Source organism: Colletes latitarsis, chromosome 4 (assembly GCF_051014445.1).
Source record: "Colletes latitarsis isolate SP2378_abdomen chromosome 4, iyColLati1, whole genome shotgun sequence".
In the NCBI taxonomy this organism is placed as follows: Eukaryota; Metazoa; Arthropoda; class Insecta; order Hymenoptera; family Colletidae; genus Colletes; species Colletes latitarsis.
The window spans coordinates 42009692-42028965 of NC_135137.1; the positions used below are offsets into that span (position 1 = coordinate 42009692).

General features: G+C 42.5%; 2 protein-coding genes across 2 annotated transcripts in view; one reads left to right on the forward strand and one right to left on the reverse strand.

Moving 5' to 3' along the window:
- The window catches only part of Dnmt3 (DNA methyltransferase 3), a 129942-nt gene that overhangs the window by 24008 nt on the left and 86660 nt on the right, over positions 1–19274 (reverse strand). The gene's annotated exons all lie outside the window — the stretch shown is intronic.
- Tdg (Thymine DNA glycosylase) overlaps positions 7449–19274 on the forward strand; it is a 106659-nt gene continuing 94833 nt past the window's right edge. Inside the window, exon 1 of the mRNA XM_076763374.1 lies at positions 7449–9188. Coding sequence (XP_076619489.1) covers positions 9013–9188 — 176 coding nt within the window. The 5' untranslated portion in view covers positions 7449–9012. The remainder of the gene's footprint in view (positions 9189–19274) is intronic.

Consider the following 19274-nt stretch of genomic DNA (forward strand, 5'->3'; position numbering starts at 1 on the left):
TGCATTCAGCCAGCTAGGCAGGTAGACTCTGCTAGGAAATCGGCCAACCAACGGCCCCGACCGACCCACGGATTACTAACGATCGATAACGTCGATCGATTTTGCACCGGTGACTACGGTCGCCGCGCGCTACGCTCACGAGATCGTTTCTCTCTTTCGACCCGACCCGGGGAACGATCGTCCTCGAATTTCCGTGTCGCGGGGGTCCTCGAAATTTCTGCGGAGCACCGGTTTCCGTACCGTTCCCGCTTCCGGTCATAGCGCACACCCTCCTCCTACGGGTTTTTCCCGAAACGCGATCGAAACTCGGAACGATCGATCCACACCGCGGTCCCAGACATCTTTCAGGGGGTCTACTACCGTAAAACGCGTTTTCTTATATATTCTCTTTGGTTAATTTTTTGTAAACAGACTGTGCAAGTTCTTGCAACGAAAGATCGGGGATAAGTAATATAGTTGCAAGTGCTCTTTTACAGAAATTCGAAAAACAATTTGGGTATCCTAGATGCTTGAGGGGGTCTTCTACTGTAAAACGCGTTTTTTTTTTTTTTTGGTACTTTTTTATGAAGAAACTATGCACTTGAATCGGTGTTTCGTATATATATTTATTACTCTTTCAGTAATATTCATAAATTTTTAGAACGAGGAACAGCCAAAATTAGTGGCAGTGCAGAGCCTCGTACGCTCGGTACGTATTCCAGCCGTTCTGTTTGTCTAAGTGAACAAAACGAAAAAGATTCTTAATTACAGAACAAAATTGATAATTAAAAAGATAGTAGCATTTCGAAGCTGAGAAATATCGTTTTTCTTTCTTGTTTTTAACTGTAGCAAAAATTGTTTTGCATCTTTTTGGAACTCTCTTCCGCGAAATGCAAAATAATTAAATTTGCATTAATGGGGGTGCATTAATCGTTGCGTTTTAAAAATCACTAGGGACGGAATCTAGTCGTTTCCTCGTGTGCGAACAATTTTGAGCGCTATCGTGCCACCTTATCTCGACTAATGCACGCTGGTAATTAACGACTTTAGAATGATAAGTCGACGAAGAGCCTCGAAGTGCGTGCGTTGGCCAAGATTGATCTTCGAACACGCCGAGGACACACGCATCTCCCTGTGCAGATTGAATCTTAAACGGCCGCTTAATTAGGGACAGGAAGCTCGTAACACTTTTGGCTGCCTTGTGTACAATCTCGTCTTACGCTCGTCTCCTCTATGGCCGCCATTCCTTGTCGAATTTTTTCGTAGATATACATTTACACATTCGTAGATTTTTAAAAGCAGAAGAATTTTAAAATACTGACCGAATTAAACCCGGTTGCATATCAACGAATAAAGTTATAAGTATAAAGTTGCGTAAATATGAAATTGGGAGGACCTCAGAAATATATAGCGAGAGTTAAACTTACACAATTTGTCAGTTTGATATTATTCGAAAGGTCTTGGCCCGAAATTGTGCCTTTCCGGGTTCCAGGCCATCCCCTCTTCCGGTTCGGAAGTTGCCAATTATTCTCCGTTAGAACTTCGTCAACGCGAATGTATGCACCAATGTGAAATTATTATTTTAAAACTCATGAAAAAATTATACCAACGTTATCGATTTAATCTAGTCTTCCCTAGTAGGATTCGTTTCGCGTTGGAAAAGTATTCGCGAATAAAAATTAATTTTTGGTTATTTACAAAAATTTATTTTGTTATTTCGAAGATGAAGGGGCTGCAACCACCCCTTTGATTCGCGGCTGCTTGCACGGCAGAAAACAATTGCGAGTATCGCGATTGTGGCACGATCGACGAAACGAACCAACCTTGGGGAACAAATTAAACGCCCGTACGGTTAAATTAGTGAAAATTTCGCCGAACATTTAACATATATATGACGCGTTAAAGCTTTGAGGCATTGAATATTTTATCCACCGACGAACTTCTATCGATACGCGGTGTCTCTAATTATTTGGAACAGACTAATGGTAGCTTTCAAACTCGTCCTTTTACGCAATCGCGTTTATTATTATTATTACCATTGGCCATTACTATACCCATTATTATAATTACTACCACTACTTTTACCGCGCGCGTTATTCACTTATTTATTAGTATTTATTTAATCGGGAAGGAGGCGCGGCGCCATAAGTTGAAACGGCCGAACAATGACGTGTTTCAGTTTCCATTACACAGACTTCTGTATAAATTGCTTTTGAACGATAATACAGTGTCAAGGTAGAAATCAATGTTGCCCATGGACAAATTGACAGAGGTAATCATGGATTATCAGGGACGAGTGTGCCGTAACTAGCATTAAAGCAAGAGGATAAAACGTTCGGTCTCTTTCTGCCATATCTGGGTGGTGCGAATGGATTAATACGCTCCAAAAGAGCCCAGCAATTGACTATAAATTGCTTCGTAGATCCGTAATTCTTTCTTAATTAACTATACTTATAGTAATCAATTGCAAGATCTCGTTCAAGACGGTGTTCGTCGTATAAACTTTACATACGAATCCATGAGTAATACAGAACGACCAACGTTTCATCCAACGTGTAACAGTATTATTTATATCATTTTATAATTGTAGATTAATTTTTTTTTCTCTCTTCGATAGCGACCTCAATTCGAAGACCGAAGCGCCAACGAATAATAAAAAAAAAAAAACACAACTTGCTTCTAACGATTCTATCTGCGAGCATAAATATGTATGCTTTTATATTTTTATTCTTCTTTTTTATTCGCGTCAAGCAACGAACGATCGCACACGTTTCAAAGTTATAATTTGTAACTAAGTAGACGGCTAGCACCGATCGAAAATATGAAACTCGTTTCGCTCACTGTCCAAAGATACAGCAACTAAGGTAATTACGCCAGTGCTCGACAACGCATAATAATGGACGGTATCCGCAAAAAATGCAAAAATTTCCATTATTCCAGTCGAGCAACAAACTTTATCTGAGAGCACCGATCTCCTGTACGCTTACAAGTTACGATAACACTTCATATTCGTAAAACGTCTTACAGTACTTAACGAAGCTTCGACCCATCAAGTTGCTTCGGATATTTAATGCTTTTCTAAGTATATTTCGTTTTATTCGAGAAGTCGGTGCCCAATACGATGATTATAGCAAAGGCAAACACGGTAGCTTTTCTGAAGAGGAAAAGATTTACAGTCGTCCATTACCGGTGTTTTTAATTTGTATTTTATTCTACTTAATGCCACTTACCTCGTCCAAGATCGGATCAAGCAAAGGTTCTCGATATTGGAGAGCATTTACAACGAGCACATGACCCACGTACAAGCAATTTATATTTAATAAATCTGAGTGTGACAGGGGTACCCGTCGATATATTTGCAAAAGATGGAGGACCGAATAACAGAGACTCCAAACGAGGTTAATTTATTAACGGTGTCACTGTCTTTCTTAAAATCGAGATCGTGTTGCGCCCTGATGGGATATCGTTCCAGGCCAATAAATCGATCGATCTATCGCTTCGGCTACATTTCGGAGCGGTGTGTCGCGGTAACATAGATTCAATTAAAACCGGTTGTTCGCTGTTACGCGCGCGAACTTGGACGATTCCCGTCCGTGGAGAACGGATCCGCGTTTTACTGCGAGGAGTTATAAAGAATGCCCTCGAGTGATACTCGCCGGAAGAAATTCTTCGTTTCGTCCCGTAAATGGCGTTTCCACGATAGCGTTTCGAAGGACCCTGTTTCATCCGTTTCGCAAACTTATTACGCGTTGTACTAATCGCTTCTTGGATCCAACTATTCTCGAAACATTCTTTCAATTCGAAAGATACTTAAATGTTTGAAAAGAATGATGGTCAACAGTATAGTTCGCGAACTGGTAGTGCTTGCACTCGAACCAAACGGTATGGATATATTCTATTATCTATTATAGAAGATAACAATCGCGAATCAAGTTTAGGTTCGTTACGAACGTCTTTTGAAACACGAATCCGAGGAACCATTTTTTAAAAGACGTTCTATTCTAATTTCTTGCAGAGAAATAACTTGTTTAAAAACCCAGGACCAAGGTGGTACAGACTGTAGGTACGCCACTGGCTCGACATCGTATTTTGCGCCGATCCTACGTCGAGTCCAGCTCGACAGGAGCGCAAAGTTTTAATAATGGACATCTTTTCCTTAATCGTCCAACCTCTGGGACGTTTATCCGACGTCGCGTTCATCTCGTCGGAGAAAACGTTTCGGGTGATCGTTGGGAGTAAATATTAATACGGGAGGTTTCTCGCGACGGTAGGAAGAATGCCGGGTTGCGACACACTCGCGAACACGATCTCGTCGTGCAATTTGCATAAGTACGTACGTGGAAACGACGAACGGCGTATCTGCTCCTCGTAAATTCGACGCAGCACGCACGGCGAAATCGCGAACGATTCCGACGTCCGGTCAAGGAGCTGGGTCCGCCGCGCGTCCCATCCGACGTACGAAATCGATTCGTCCCGATCGATCCGCGCGGTCGCGTGCCTCGATTTATCATCGATCGTACCGCTATCGATTAGTCCCGGTAAACTTGGACGGGTACGCCACACACCTGGCACGGGATAGGGAAACGTTCGTGGTCGAGCAGAACGGAAGAGGAACAAGGACAGGAAGAGGAAGAAAGGGACGCAGGGAACGACGAGACAAAAATATCTTACCGTCGACGATGCCATTACGTTCCATTATCAGCGAACTTTGCTTGAAAAATTGCCACGCGAATTTCGAATTCCGCACGAGACGCGGCTCGCGGTCCGAAGGAAAATCTCTTCGATTTCGAATTATCCGATAACGCGATAAAAGAATATTTCGTAGGAGGGCTCGTCGATTTTCGGTCATTTTCGAAAATTCTTTCGCGTAAAACGAATTCGAGGCGCCTTTCTCGTACTTGTTCGATGTTTCTCGAACGAATTCTAATTTTGTATTTTTTCTCGAGTGCGTACGAAAGGGTCGAAGAGTACTGATATACTATATATAACAAAGGGTCTTTGCTGTTTACTGGGGGGGAAAATAGGAAGAAATTTTCTACAGCAATAGATCCATGCATACCAACGTTTACGATTAAGCAGTATGAGAGAAAATATGCGGCATGGTCCCCTGGCCGAGCTAATTTCCCTGGTGCAGGCAAAAAAGTCGACGCGCCGGATAAGGCGTAGGTACCATGGGTGGTAGTAATTGATTATTCTTATAATTGATTGCGCGAAGTAATCGCGATGACCATAATCGTTAATCGAGTAGTCGTCATTGAGATTAATCGGTAATAAAGAAAGGAGGATAATAGTAGATGGACAGATACTAAGGAAATAAAATCTTTTTGCGTATGGACCGTCTTTAGAAATTTATTTTCTAAACGATAATCATTAGCAACGTGGAATATCTCTGGAAGAGCTATTTGACTAAATTATTGAGAAACTATGTATCACGACCCATGACTCATTTTGTAAGATTGTTTTCAAACAAAGTTCGTAATATATTCCTTCCCCCGCTTCGTGTTTTGCTTATCAATTACTATTATTACGTCTATAATTTGCAGATATCAATCTGATTTGATGGAATCGGTGCAACATTGATTTTTACGATACGAGGCGCTTAGGATTAGCGAACCCATGCGTTACTAATGAGCAAATCTATGGCCCAATCGTGGCGCAACAGCCTCAGACCTAATCTTTCTATTTAAAATCCTAAATGGTACGACCATTTGTATCGAGCCGCTCGCGTGGATTCCTGAGAATGCACACTCGAGATTAGTCGATTTCTGGCTCTTTTATTTCGACCAATAAGGTACGGAGAATCATTGTGACCCCGTTAACAGAATCTGTAATCTAGCAAATAGCTCTGCTCGGACCGTGGACCTTTCCTCGCGTGCTACGAGTTTATTTTGAACATCGCGTTAACGAAGTACTCGCTTAATTCTAGCTGTTTACATTAATGTTAATAATTCCCTTATACATAAAGAGCGTTATCTATCGTGTGAATATTTTAAGGGATGATTCCGCGACTCGGAATAAGACGAGAGTGAAGAACGACGAAATTGCGTTCGAAGCATTTTTACTTTCCGACCTACCATGAAAGTATAATCGTGTTCCCAACAAATTACGTAATTCGTTCCGTGTTTGGAATTCCGTATAAAAGATGATTTATTAATTATGGCCGCTAAAACAGGTTACTTTAATCAGATCGCAACTTGTAATTACGTTTCTTTCTCTGTATCTCGAACTTAAACCTTGTATTACTTTCTCTCGTTTCGCGATCACAATGACTAAGTAATCTTTAACCGCTTTACACGTTCGACTTTCGATGATGGAACGAAAAGAGTCGAAACGTTCGTCCATAACCATGAGAACTAATTCTGATCGTCATCAGTTAGCACGAAAGTGATAATATGTACGTTCACGCCTAATAATAGCATCAAAGCAGAAGTGTGTGGGAGTAACAACAGAACAAGACAAGTAGCAATTCATAGAAAGTGATATTTACCGGACGTTAAAAATATTTTCGTCGAAAATCTTCGAAGTTTAGAAAAATCGTGTTGGTATGTAGTTCGGGTCAGAGAAAAGTTTAATTCCAGGTAGTTAAATATATGGAAGAACTTAACTGACGAGGAACATCCGCGAAGCCTGCCAATATTGATGAAACTTTGCTGGCTCGTGGAGGGGGGAAAAATAAGGGATGCACATTTTTTTTCAACTGTGATAACTCGGAGTTTGAGAGGCGAAAATCCAAAGTTTTAACTTTTGCTGCCTTTAAAACTATTGCGTACACAAGGAAGTCTTCCACACAAATTCTAGTTCTCGACGAAAAATACGGGGTGCTTAAATTAAAAAGGAAGCAAATAAATGTGATGCATACGTCTCGTTACATAATGTCTTCTCGGTAACGGTCTTGGTAACAGTTATCGCATCTAATCTGAAATATCAAAGTAAATGCGTGTTTGTAGATATTGTGCAATTACTTGTTCTTTTATTGGTGTTTGTTATGGTCGTGCAAAAATTCGGCCCATGGGGGGTTGACGATAGTAACAATGATAGAAGGATACATTTGAACGAGGACCCCCTTAAGGATTGGAGTCACGTTTGAAATTGAATTTTAACTCGGTAAAGTAAAGATCGAATTTTTTGGCGGTTTACAGTAAAAGACCCCCATGAGGGTTCAACAGGAGGCAAGACATACGATCCAGAATTTGTATACAGACAGGTGCAAATCTCTGTTGTTTGATAATTAGAAATCACGATAACATTGTTGAAATCGTAGTTGGTTTCATAGATTGATATTGATTTCAACGTTTCGTGAATTTTGTTATGGTCGTGGCAAAAATTCGGCCCATGGGGGGTTGATGATAGTAGCAATAATAGAAGGATAAATTTGAACGAGGAAAGAAGAGAAGGGAGGGACGGGAAGACAGCAAGGCAGACGCAGCCATCGTCGTCGTCGTCGTCGTCGTCGTCGTCGACGTCGGTGGCACCTCCACCGCTGCCGCCGCCACCGCCGCCGCCGTTGGCGGCCGGCAGGAGGCTCCGAAACCGAGCGGGGCCGAGCGCAGTCGAGCGAGGTCGGAAACGCACGAACCTCGCGGCTCGAGCGACCTAACCAGCGACACGGCCAAGCAGTGCGGTGCCGACTCTTGCTGCCGCGGTTTCAGATTTCCCGTGGTGTGCGTGGACGCGTGTTTACGCGACGGGAGAGAGTTCACCGAGAGATCGCAGGAGAGAGAGAGAAGATCGGAGAGTACAGAGAGACAGAGAGAGAGAGAGATCAGTGTGGAAACAGAGAGAGAGCCCAGACACCCGGGGCCCAACACGAGGGACGAACAAAGGAAAGAGAGACGGGGGAGGAAGCACGCTCACGGTCGCGAGTTTTATCGGTGAGCCGCGTGAAATTTTAGGAGCGGCACGCTGTTGTCGCGTTATCGGAGCAACGCTCCGAAGCGGCCAACAACGACGATTGCACCGCCTTTGAGAGCCAGACGGAGAGAAAACATCGCGCCGCCTTCATCTTCGGGGGGCGTGGGTGCTCGTTGAAACGCCGTGGAGCACACGTCGGGCAACGACGGTCTCGTCGGAGTGAAAAAAGGAGTTGTGGAGATGACCAACGACGGAACCGTTCCGTCGCGAGCCAGCGTGTAGTCGCCCTTCGTGGAGCGTACCCGGTGGCAGACGGTCGGAGAGGAGCCCGCCGACGACGAAACCGGAGAAACTTGGAAAAAAGAAAGTTCCCCGTGGATATTCGGTCCGGGGCAGTGATCTCCGGGCGGTGGTCACGTGTGCTGCCCGCGCCGGTGAAAACCGTGAGAGAGCGCGGACTCTCGAAAAGGAGACTTTCGCGGGTACCGTCCCGAAAGTAGCGTCGCGAGCACGCTCGACTCGACCGAGAGGGTGAACCGCGTTTGGAGAAACGCATCGGAGGAGGAGGAGGATACGGAGTGGGGTGGTAGGTGGTGACTGAAGGGTATCCTGGAGGACGATGACGATGGTAACGAGGATCGCGAGGGGTAATTGGAGGACGACCAGCTCGAGAGGACTCGATTAAACACCGTCTGCGGTTTCAGTTTCGTGGTTTTAAGCAGCCGCCTTAGAAGCCGTCGCCGGGGACCGACCGGCTCGGTCCCGTCGTCGCGACGGTCGTCGTTTGGGTGACAGTGTGCCACAAGTGAGTGCAGTTGGTGCGCGAGGGTTACACGTCCTCGAGATCGCGCGTAGCCTACCGACGGCTCGCGTTTCCTCGGAGGGGCCGTCGGGGTGAGCCTCGTGTCTCGGGTCTCCTTCTTTCCAGGACCTCCTCCGAGTCTCTAGCCTGTGACCTTCCCGCGACCCGGTTGGATTTTATCGCGTTTCCAAGGACTTGGAGCGGCTCGACGGGAAACGGTCCGACGACCGACGGAGAGAGCTGCTCCTTGCGGCCATCCAATTATCGGGCCAACCGAGAGAAGGCATATCCGCGGATCAGCCGACGGACGGCGTCGCGCGTCCCCGACGGGCAGCGTAATCGTCTCTCCTAACCAACCAGGAATATAATAATCGTCGAGGATGCAGGTGGCAACGCTGTTTAGGGAGACCGCCACCCTGCTGGGCGCCTCTAGCCTGGACCCCCCGCAGACACACCATCACCAGGCGATGCAGCAGCTTCAGCAACAGCAGCAGCAACTACAGCAACACCCCGCCGATCTCCATCTGACCCATCACATGCAGCATCACTACAAAATGTAAGTTCCCTGATCGCGCCTCTCTCGACGGCGATAATCCCTTTCTCTTTTCGACGGCTATACATCCTACGAACCCGACTGCGAAGCGTTACTCGATTCTTCGCCGAGAACCGGATTTCGCCGACGCTCGCCGTGCACGACGAGCAGGCGATTCGTAAACGGGACGCGTATCCTTTTCGAAATGGTCCGCGGTTTCACCGGCTCGAGAAACTCTCAAATGCCCCGAATACGGTCTACGCGCGATCCTGGTCTCCCTCGTCTCTGGCCGACCACGCGCGATTTCGATAGGGTGTCCTAGAAAATATTGCGCGTCTCCATACCTCGATCACTCCACTGACCGAGTTCAAATTCAGTTTCAAACGAGATTTCGATCATTCAGGAGGTCTTCGTTCGAATTTATAGTTACTATCATCAACCCCCTATAATATCAATCTATAAGACCAACTACGAATTCAATTCGAATTGCTACAGTTAAAAACGAGAAAAAAATCGATTTTTCTCGACTTCAAAATGCAGCCGTTTCTTTAATTATCAATTTTTTTTTGCCCTTTTAGTACCAGCTGTAGAAAAATGTATCCTAATTAAGAATCTTTTTCATTTTGTTCACTTAGACAAAGAGAACGGCTGGAATACGTACAGAGCGTACGAGGCTCTGTACTGCCACTAATTTTGACTATTTTTCGTTGTAAAAATTTCTGAACATTACTGAAACTGGTTACATAGTTTCTGTAGCACGATCTTTTCAGGTCTATCGCTAATAATCCAATCTATTACTCTATATTTCGCAACGATTCAATCCCGTAACGGGTTAATAAGCGTTTGGAAACCAAACGCACTCAGCGCGTAAATCTATCGTGAATGAAATGTGTTTACAAATCGCGTTGCTTATCTGACATTCATAATCACGTGGTTCTGCGTGATCTATCACGACGAATACTACACCAACGCGAAGATTGAGTTACCGAGTACGAACGCAAGGCATTAAACGTCTCGCGAAGTATTATGTTTTCGATGGACGAGCTTTAATAGTTTTGCCGACGAGAGGAATCAATTTATGTATTGCACGAACCTCGAAAGATGATTAGTCGAACGACAGAGGGGAAAGAGTGGCATCCCCCTCCGTTGTCCCCCGTCTCCACCTTTAACGTGTCTCTAGCCTCCTTCGGTGTACAGTGGTATAAAACTAGGTCTGGGTTTTAGTATCGTGCAGGGATCGTAAGTTGCCTACTCGCAAAACTTTTCGTCACGGGGGCAATGGGATAGGCTAATCGTCTCGCCTAATTCCTGGAAATCCTCGCTCTTGGATTCTTCGTCGTACGATATGTTTGTGGATGCGATCGACTTAGCCGATCATGGCAATCCGTGCGACTGGGAGATACGGTGCAGCTTACTTCTTTCGTCGACAACTTACGATCTTTGCATAGTAGATGGTCGGTAACAACAACTGTAAATTATACCTGATCTTAGCTTTTAGAATTATAGAATGCAGTACTTAGTAAGTTAGAAAATTGATACTTGTTTTAAAGTGTTTAGGCGACAGACGATTATTACGGATGCTTGAAAAGAGGGGACGTAAAGTCCGTTAATTATTGATCCCTGAAGGAAAGATCGAGTCTATTACTATTCCATGATCCGTCAGCGTTGGCATGTTCGGTACGTTTAGTATTGGATTATACCCGTGATCTATAACACACGCTATTGTATATTTTATGGGACGCAAATGTTAGAATTCACACCATAAGATCTAATTAAAGTTTCATAGCGTCGGTATTCTTGAAATCAAATGGATATCGTTTTATAATGCTTAGTATTCTCGAAACGGTATTTCCAATATTATAGCGATGTTTGAAAATATGCAACGCGAGCGTGACACGAATCGCAAGATATAAATTTATCAATCATCGCGTATATTCAACTGGAAAATTACGGGATATCTTCGTAACTTGACATTTAGAAAGATTTAATCTCGTTTTATTCTCAATGGAATCGTCGAGATTTAATATCGTCGTACATATGAGTCGTTATCATACACGCAGAAACTTTATTAGGCTGCGGATAAAAACATCGGGTTAGGTAATTTGCAAAAATAACGAATCTAGTCCTAATTAAGCGATTACTATTGCTAGAAGCTATAAAAGAATAACCCTGAACGACAGGATGCGAGAAAAATAATCTTTTCGATTCATCTTCTCGTCCATGAATTGCGAAGTTTTATTCCCGAATTATTAAATATTAAAACAACCGGATGAAAGCTGTGTTTTACTCCATGAATTTCGCAATTTTATTTCGAATATTTATTAGATTTTATTGGGTCCCTCGTCTATTAAAGAATTTATTAGTCGTCGATCCGTGCGTTAAAAATAATTCTGATAAAAAAGCATCTGTATTTTATTTTTTATCTAAATAAAAATTTCGAATGACAAATAAAAGATAAGCTTTTGATCCGTCACTCGTTCGATATCGTAATAAAACAAATAGAAATCTTGCGGTACCGATTCTTGAAATTAAGAGATTTCCCTATTAATGTAGATCGCATCAATGCAAATAGTTTTAATACACTAAGATTTGGTATCGTGACACTGACACACATATTCGTAAGTAAGGTTTCTGGTGTTAAGTTGTTTGAGTATCGTGATAACGAGATGGTTGCAATCTGTTGTTTTTATTATTAAAGTAGATGGAAAATAAATTTGGGAAATCCTGAACAGATCTTACGCATACTTCATTATCAAACGATAAATACGAAATGAAATTACAGAGTGTGCTCAAATCGTCGGTTTGTTTTTGACTATTTGCATTAAAGAACGCCTATTACTATTTATCTAAAAACATATACTTGCAATTTGACGGATCGGATCGATCACCTTCGTCAAGATGAAAAAACCATAAGCCAGTTCTTTTCATTTACTACCTTAGGAACGTCTCCTACTTCGATTGAGAAATTGCTGTTATTGTGAGTGGTTTCCACAAGCTTAGTTTCAAGCTCAACTACTTTATCTTACTGTGCACCACCTTATCCTTTATTGCAACAAGTTTTCTGCAGATAGATTGCGCTTTAATATTGATTCTACCTCTATAGAAGACAGTTTTAAACATCCCAAAGTATCGTGTTCAACAGATATCAGCTAGTAAAAAGAAAAGTTATAGAAGACACACTTGTAATTTGAATTTTCCGTGTAGCAATTTGACTGGGGAAATAATCGTACAAAGAATGTAAATATCCATTCGAGATTATTTATCGAAGCTACCTTTGCAATATTGATGGAGGCAGAGTGATTTTCATATTGCTACCCAGCGTCGTAAATTTGTCTAGAAAACGATTTCCATAAATTGTCGATGATATTTAAATCCGAAGAAACGAGCAACAGATAAAAACTTTAATATTTCGTTCATAAAACCACTCTTTCTGTACGCGTTCTGAGTGTATCGCAGCTTTATCGCGATGAAAAATGCTACTTTCCTGCCCCATGAAGTGCTCCATTTTTTTTCGAATATATCCTCGAGAACTGTGAATACTATCACGAGTATTGTTTACTCCTTTTAGTTATTATATCCGCTATTCTATTACAAAATTCAACGCGTTGTGCGTTGAAATCACCTTTGAAACATCCTAAATAAAATATATTTATTCGAGATTTAAATATCTGATCGCCTGTTCGAATAAAATTTTGCCCATCTTTACGTAGTCTCGTCTCTTTTCTCGGTTATTCTTTTCACGGACGCGTCAACCTGTTGTTTGACAAATCTTACCGAGAAGTAGAACACTTGGCCGTAGGAAGAGATACTTTCGCTTCTACGCTTCCGTATCGAAACTGAAATCGTACACAGAATCTTTCCAACTCGGCTGAATGTTTCGACCAGTCCATCAAACACGCAGTAGGTCATATTTTTATACGCGTATAAAAATTATTGCACGAAAAATCAATACGTTTGTTCGTTTGAAATTTCAAAACGCGCTGTTATTCGTAAAAAAAAGAAAAAATGATTGTCCAGTAACAAATTTATTTCGAACATTGTTACATATGTTTTTGCAATTTATTATTAGATTGTATCTTTCGTGTTGCAAGCAATTGGCAATATGTTATATAATGATGTTTTTTAACTTTCCTCGATCTGTATTACAACTTATTTTTTATTAGCAATTTATGTCGAATTAAATCCAATTAAAAGAAAAACGTGGAAGAGTCAGTCGTTAGGCATCGATTAATGTTGCTCGCGCAAATATTGATAACACAAACAATTTGCTTTGCGCAGCAGCATCTTGATTAAGAATATTAAGTTTTAGTATAAAGTTACAAGGAAGTATCTTGAACAATTACGCGAGCAAAACAACCAAGGAACGAAATTTTAATTAATTCTATCGACAGACATTGTTGTCGCGAGTGCGTACATTTTGTTTATTACGACTCGCATCGAGTTTTTTAGAAATTACGGAAGAGCTTCGACTTGTATTGCAGATTATAAATGCCACGGAAAGCGTGAAAGAGAAGAAGTCGGAAACGAAAATAATCAACGTCGACGCACTAATTGAACGAAAAGATGCTGCGAATGTATCAGCAGAATCGACGTCGGGAAAGAGTAAAAAAGTTATAATTTATCGACAGCACTCGAATAGTACAACGCAATGAATGCGTGGTCGTCGGATATATCGAGTTCTAAGTAGATTAAAACGAACGATTATCGATGCAATCGCATCTATCTTAATATCATTTAATTAATCTTTTAATAAATCTAAACGGAAGTCGAAGTTTTATAAATTATGAAAATTATTTATCCTTTTTATTAAACGTCGGTGGATTAAAATTAGCCAAATATTGACGCTGCAAATTTGTTCATCGTCGAAAAGATTCGAAACATAAACGAATGTTACAATAAAAAAGAATTATCTCGTTTCGACAAGATAAAAATGTTCTCCCAAATTATATTTAACTAAATAAGCGAAGATACGTTTGTTTGAAAGATCGAAGGATGCCCGTTCGGTTATCGGTTGGGGAAAAAATTCTCCCACGCGAGTTTAGCCTTGAATCCGAAGCGTAGAAGCGAAAGTAATTCTTAAGGCCAAGTGTACTGCTTTTCCATCACATTTGTCGAACAACAGGTCGTTACGTCTGTGAGAAAACAACATACGACGAGTAACTATCGTTTTGCGCCTCGTGGCGTCGATTCGTACGATAAATCGTCGTGTACACAGTTTCTATTACTACGTACGTAACAATTTTTCGTACAGTAATTCTAAATTATATAGGATTGTTGTACAACTTGTCGGTGCAGTTGAATGGCAGTGCTCGCTATACTATCGTCGGGACTACGCGTACGATTCATCGTCGAACGAATCTTTACTACTAGGGTACCTATTATGGCTGTCATCTGTCCAAGGTATTCCGAGACAATCCATGCTCGCGTTACGTAGCACCGATCCTAGTGTTTCCGATGGATCAGCTGACCGATCGAAAAGAGCGTACTAGTGTAATTTTTTTTTTACAGCCAATTCTCTATTTTATAGCATCGTCTCCGTGTCTCGATAACGTTGAATTTATTTTTTGTTCGCGAATCTGACCGTTTAAATGGAATCTAAGAACCACTGGTGTAGCTAGTGCGATCAATTACTCCTTCTCTTAGAAGTATCTATTTTTTAAAACGTTCAATTTTGGAAAATAGCGTACGAAACTGTGCCACGAGCGTAAAAAGGTTAAGGTAGAGTCAGTGCTCTACGGGGAAGTCGATTGGCCGTCGGATCGGACCGATGCTCTGGAAGTTAATTATCGGTCGATTCGTTAGGAGCAAAAGGAACGATCGAAACGTGCGATTCTTCGGTACGGCGGTCGCGGATTTTTCTTTTTTTCCTCGAAATAATTACCGTATTTTATTTACCAATCGCGAGTTCCGCCGGGGCTTCCCCAAATTACGAACGAATCGATTTCTTTCGCGTGGCCGAAGCTCCCGACGAAGTGCAACGCGTAGAGCTCGTTCCTGAAAGCCTTCTGGCATTTTTCGTGGGGGGTTACCTTCGCGAGAAAAGACGCAAAGTCAAAAATACATCGACCCAGATGATGTCATGGACTCGAACGCGATAGTGCCTGCTTCTACACCGTCTACGATATTGCCTGTTTCTGCGCGTTCGACAATAGTGTCGAGCTCGTATACGAACGCTACTAAATACAGGATGAAACAAGATGTAAAAAAGGTTTTTACAAAATTTTAAAAATAGATACACTGTGTTGGTAGCAAATATTACAAGAGTATTTCATCGATACGATATTTTAGATATAGATGTTGAATTCTGAATTTTGTTCGGTGGTCCAAAAAGTGGGCGATCCCTGTTACGGTTCTAATTATAACACGAATTTGTCTATCGTAAGAAACACAGACTCGTGCCTTCTTCTCAGCCTGGAATAGTATATCGAATACTTGGGCGTCTGACCACTAGATGAATCCAACTTATTATTCATACTGCTGCTCCAACTCGAGCAGCATCTCTAATTCCCTGTAGAAGTTTGGCACCCTACTTGCAAACTTGGAGGACGATGCTCCAGATCTTTTTTCTCACCATCGAAACATTTTTTTGTTATCGATAAGCGGTTTACCGAAACGTTAATACACTATTAAACGCATCTTGACAAATGAATTTTGAATTTTGATATTCTCGCTCCAAGACATAATTTGCACTCAATTTTTTCCCCAGAATATAGGTTTCAGTTTCAAAATTGTACTCTTTCTCGCATAAAAGAGATAAACGTTGGAAGGTTAGATTGGCAACGAGCGACGCCCAGAACCCTAATACAGCGATTTGCACACAAATTGGTCGACGCCCTCGTATTTAGTTGGCTGTTTTCTTTTATTTTTTTCTGCACACCGGTTGTCCGGTTGGGATGATCGGTGGGAGTCCCGTTGGTTTTCGGTGGACGTGGCAACGCCCACGGAAACGAATCCCAAACGACGTAGGTTTCTCGATTCGGTGGAACCGGGTCCACAGCAGACGTTATCGCGTTGTCGTCGAAACCGGTACGCTCCCGTGTCGGTGAAATCCCTTGGCTGCGAAAGCCCTCGGGCGCCCCGGTGCTTTTTACGAATTTTGTCACGCGCCTCGAAGGGACAGGGTAGCATTTGTATTCGTTGTGCAAGGTCCGGTCGTGCCCTAACCTCGTTCCTTAAACCGTATAATTTGTTCGACGTATCTCGACGTTGACGTTCGTCGACGGCGTTATCAGCGCGGCCGACGATAAACGTCGAGACGGCGAAAATATTTAAACAAGGTCGCTCTCGCCTCGCGGCACGTGCCTATTAACGGGAATAAAAATAAAAAGGAAACCTTTCCTCGGTCAATGTTTGCGGAAGCAATCGATTCGTTCAATTTTTCGCCGCTAAAACAAAAAACACTTTTTTCCATCGAACCCGTTTCGCGGTGACAATTTTCTCGTAACTTTCTGTAATCGTAAACGGGATTTAGTACTCTGTACAAACGTAAGATATATTGGGAGAATCGGTGGTTTAATTCTGGGCCCGGGAAGGCCCCGATACGGTTTCCTTCGCACGATATCCGCCAAGTCGAAAACACGGTGCAATAAAATGTAAACGCATCGCGCGACGCTCGGGTGGATTTCGTCCATAAAATAAATAAATAAAACATGCAGCCGGAACACGCCGGAAGAATCACGGCAGAATTCGTTTAGCGTTTGGCGCCAACTGCTTTGAGGAGCAAAACTGAACGCCAGAGAACAAACTACTATTTATATTGGCTTTCCATGAAAAATATTAAATACACGTTACTGTCATGCTCCTGGAAATTTCTTAAGAAGAAAAAAAAGACATTCGAATCATCATGGAAAAATTATTTTCAGTTGCGAGGGTCAATTGCAATCATTTTTGGTCAACAGACATACCCCGGAAATCCTATTCAGTTTCGAGAAAAAAATTCAGTACTGGCGGAACTGTAAACGTTAATAACTTTTTAACGAAATCTCCATCAACAAATTAGTATTCTTGATTTTCGTCTTATTTTGGCCTCTAGAATCTCCCATTAAAATTTTTCCCAGGGTTGGCCGAACATCCTGTATAAATTTTCCAAATAACTACACTGACATTAAACTAGCGGAGGCTCAATAAATAATAATAATTGACATATGACTTTGAAAGACAAGAAAAATTTCTATCAAACATGTCGATTACAGTCTGGCGAGAGAGTTATTAAATCTGCAAAATTTTATCCAAAATAACGATAAAAATGCGAATTAAATATTTTTTCGATGGCTGTAACGTCGAGTGATATTATTATCGTTAAAATTCCGTGGGTTCGCGGTGGCGGTTGTTGCTCGTCGCGAAGAGAGTCGGTTTGTTCGCGCGAATCGGAACCGTAGAGACGATAAGTGTATTCGACGCGGCCTCCGGAGAACCAAAGCCAAACCGCGAGAAGTTTGGGGCAGACGCGAGGGCGCCAATAGGTCAAGGCTACATTATACTTCGACGAGTATAGTATACCTCGGTTATCTGTGCCCCGGCGAATTCGCGACCAACTTTCCACGGCTCTGCTCTCTCGCCGGAGTATCCTCCTGTCGCGGCTGCGTTTCTTCTCGGTCGCTGGAACTGCGTCGCGGGACTGCGGAACGGAGCGTCGCGGCGACGCAACAATTGGCGATTATTTCACGCGATAAGTAGCCACCGCGAGCAGCAAGCCAGCGCCGCGTGTTTTACGACACATAATCGTCGACGGTAAATCACCTTTTTTTTCTGTTTCTTTTTCTTTGTCGCGTATTTGTTACGTGATCGTCCCAAGAAATTGTAACCGTTCGTTGCTATTGGGTCGCGGCACCAGCTCCCTGCCGAAATTTCGTCGATACTTCCCCTTGTAACAGCTTCAGTGAGGCTACTATCACTTATACATTGAAATTAACACATTTTTACGTTCACGAGGTATTCGTGAAACAAATTTATTCTTTGTCGTGATCATTCCCTGCACGCACAAGTTCAAACGAAATTAAATAGTACACGTTTGAAAAATTATTTGGAATTAAATCGTACGTGAAGGGGTAAATTCGATATTTTTTATCGTAACATCCTTAACGCGTTGCCCGGGGAAACGAAACTTTGGAAACTAGCACGTCCAGAATTTGTTGTAGAAGTTGTACAGCCTCGTTGAGGTTCAAGGGTCCCATCTACACTTGTTTTCTCTAACTTGTAATCTTGAGAATTAATTTTGTTATTTTTCTGTGGACCGAGATCCTCCGTGAGAGAAAGTCCAAAGGGCTAGTCTCTACGTACTGTGTGTACTTTCACGAACGAAAGTCTCATCCGAAACTGAGACATCACTTTCACCGCTCGTTAGATTCCGTATCTTTGATCAAGGTGTACAAGTACCATGGTCGACGAATTAGCAAGAATGTTGCTTTTCCGACCTGGACGCTGTGTCATAAATGGCAAGTTGCCAATGGTTGCCCGAATTATTACTAAATACATACATTAACACGTGCGTCGTAACAATTAATCTATTACCGGTGTGGATGCGATAGAATTCGGGCGGATAACAAACGACCGAGCGAATGTTTACGCTAGCCGGCTAGAATATCGCTAACGATTTAGAGAATGCACGCGACGATGCTCTATATCGCCTGGAGCACCTAAGTGGTTGCTATAATTAAAAAGCTAGATAGTCGATGAGTCGATAAAGAATACAAGACTGAGATTAACACAGATTTTCATCGAAATACCTCGCTTGTAATCGCTAATAGATAATTTCCCATTTATGTGAGGTATCTCAAACTCTGCTGCTAGAGAAAAATTTTAAAGCCCGAAAAATGAAAGTTTTACGAGTGGACGTAATTGCAGAGCCGATAAATTTGTGGGTGGAGGGTGTGAAAAGAAATTGAAAAAATCGAAAGACAACGGGAAACGATCGTGGGACGAAGGTAGCGTGGGGTGGAAACGTAAACGAAAGCCACATGGCCGGAGAACGTGTTTTGGCGTGGATAACGTCAGAACGGGACGGTAAACGATTTCGACGCGGCCGTAGCAGAGCCGATAACCGGGAAAAACGAGAGAAGAGAAGGCAAAGGCGGCCACGTGTCACAGATAAATCGTGCTTCGCCGATAAAT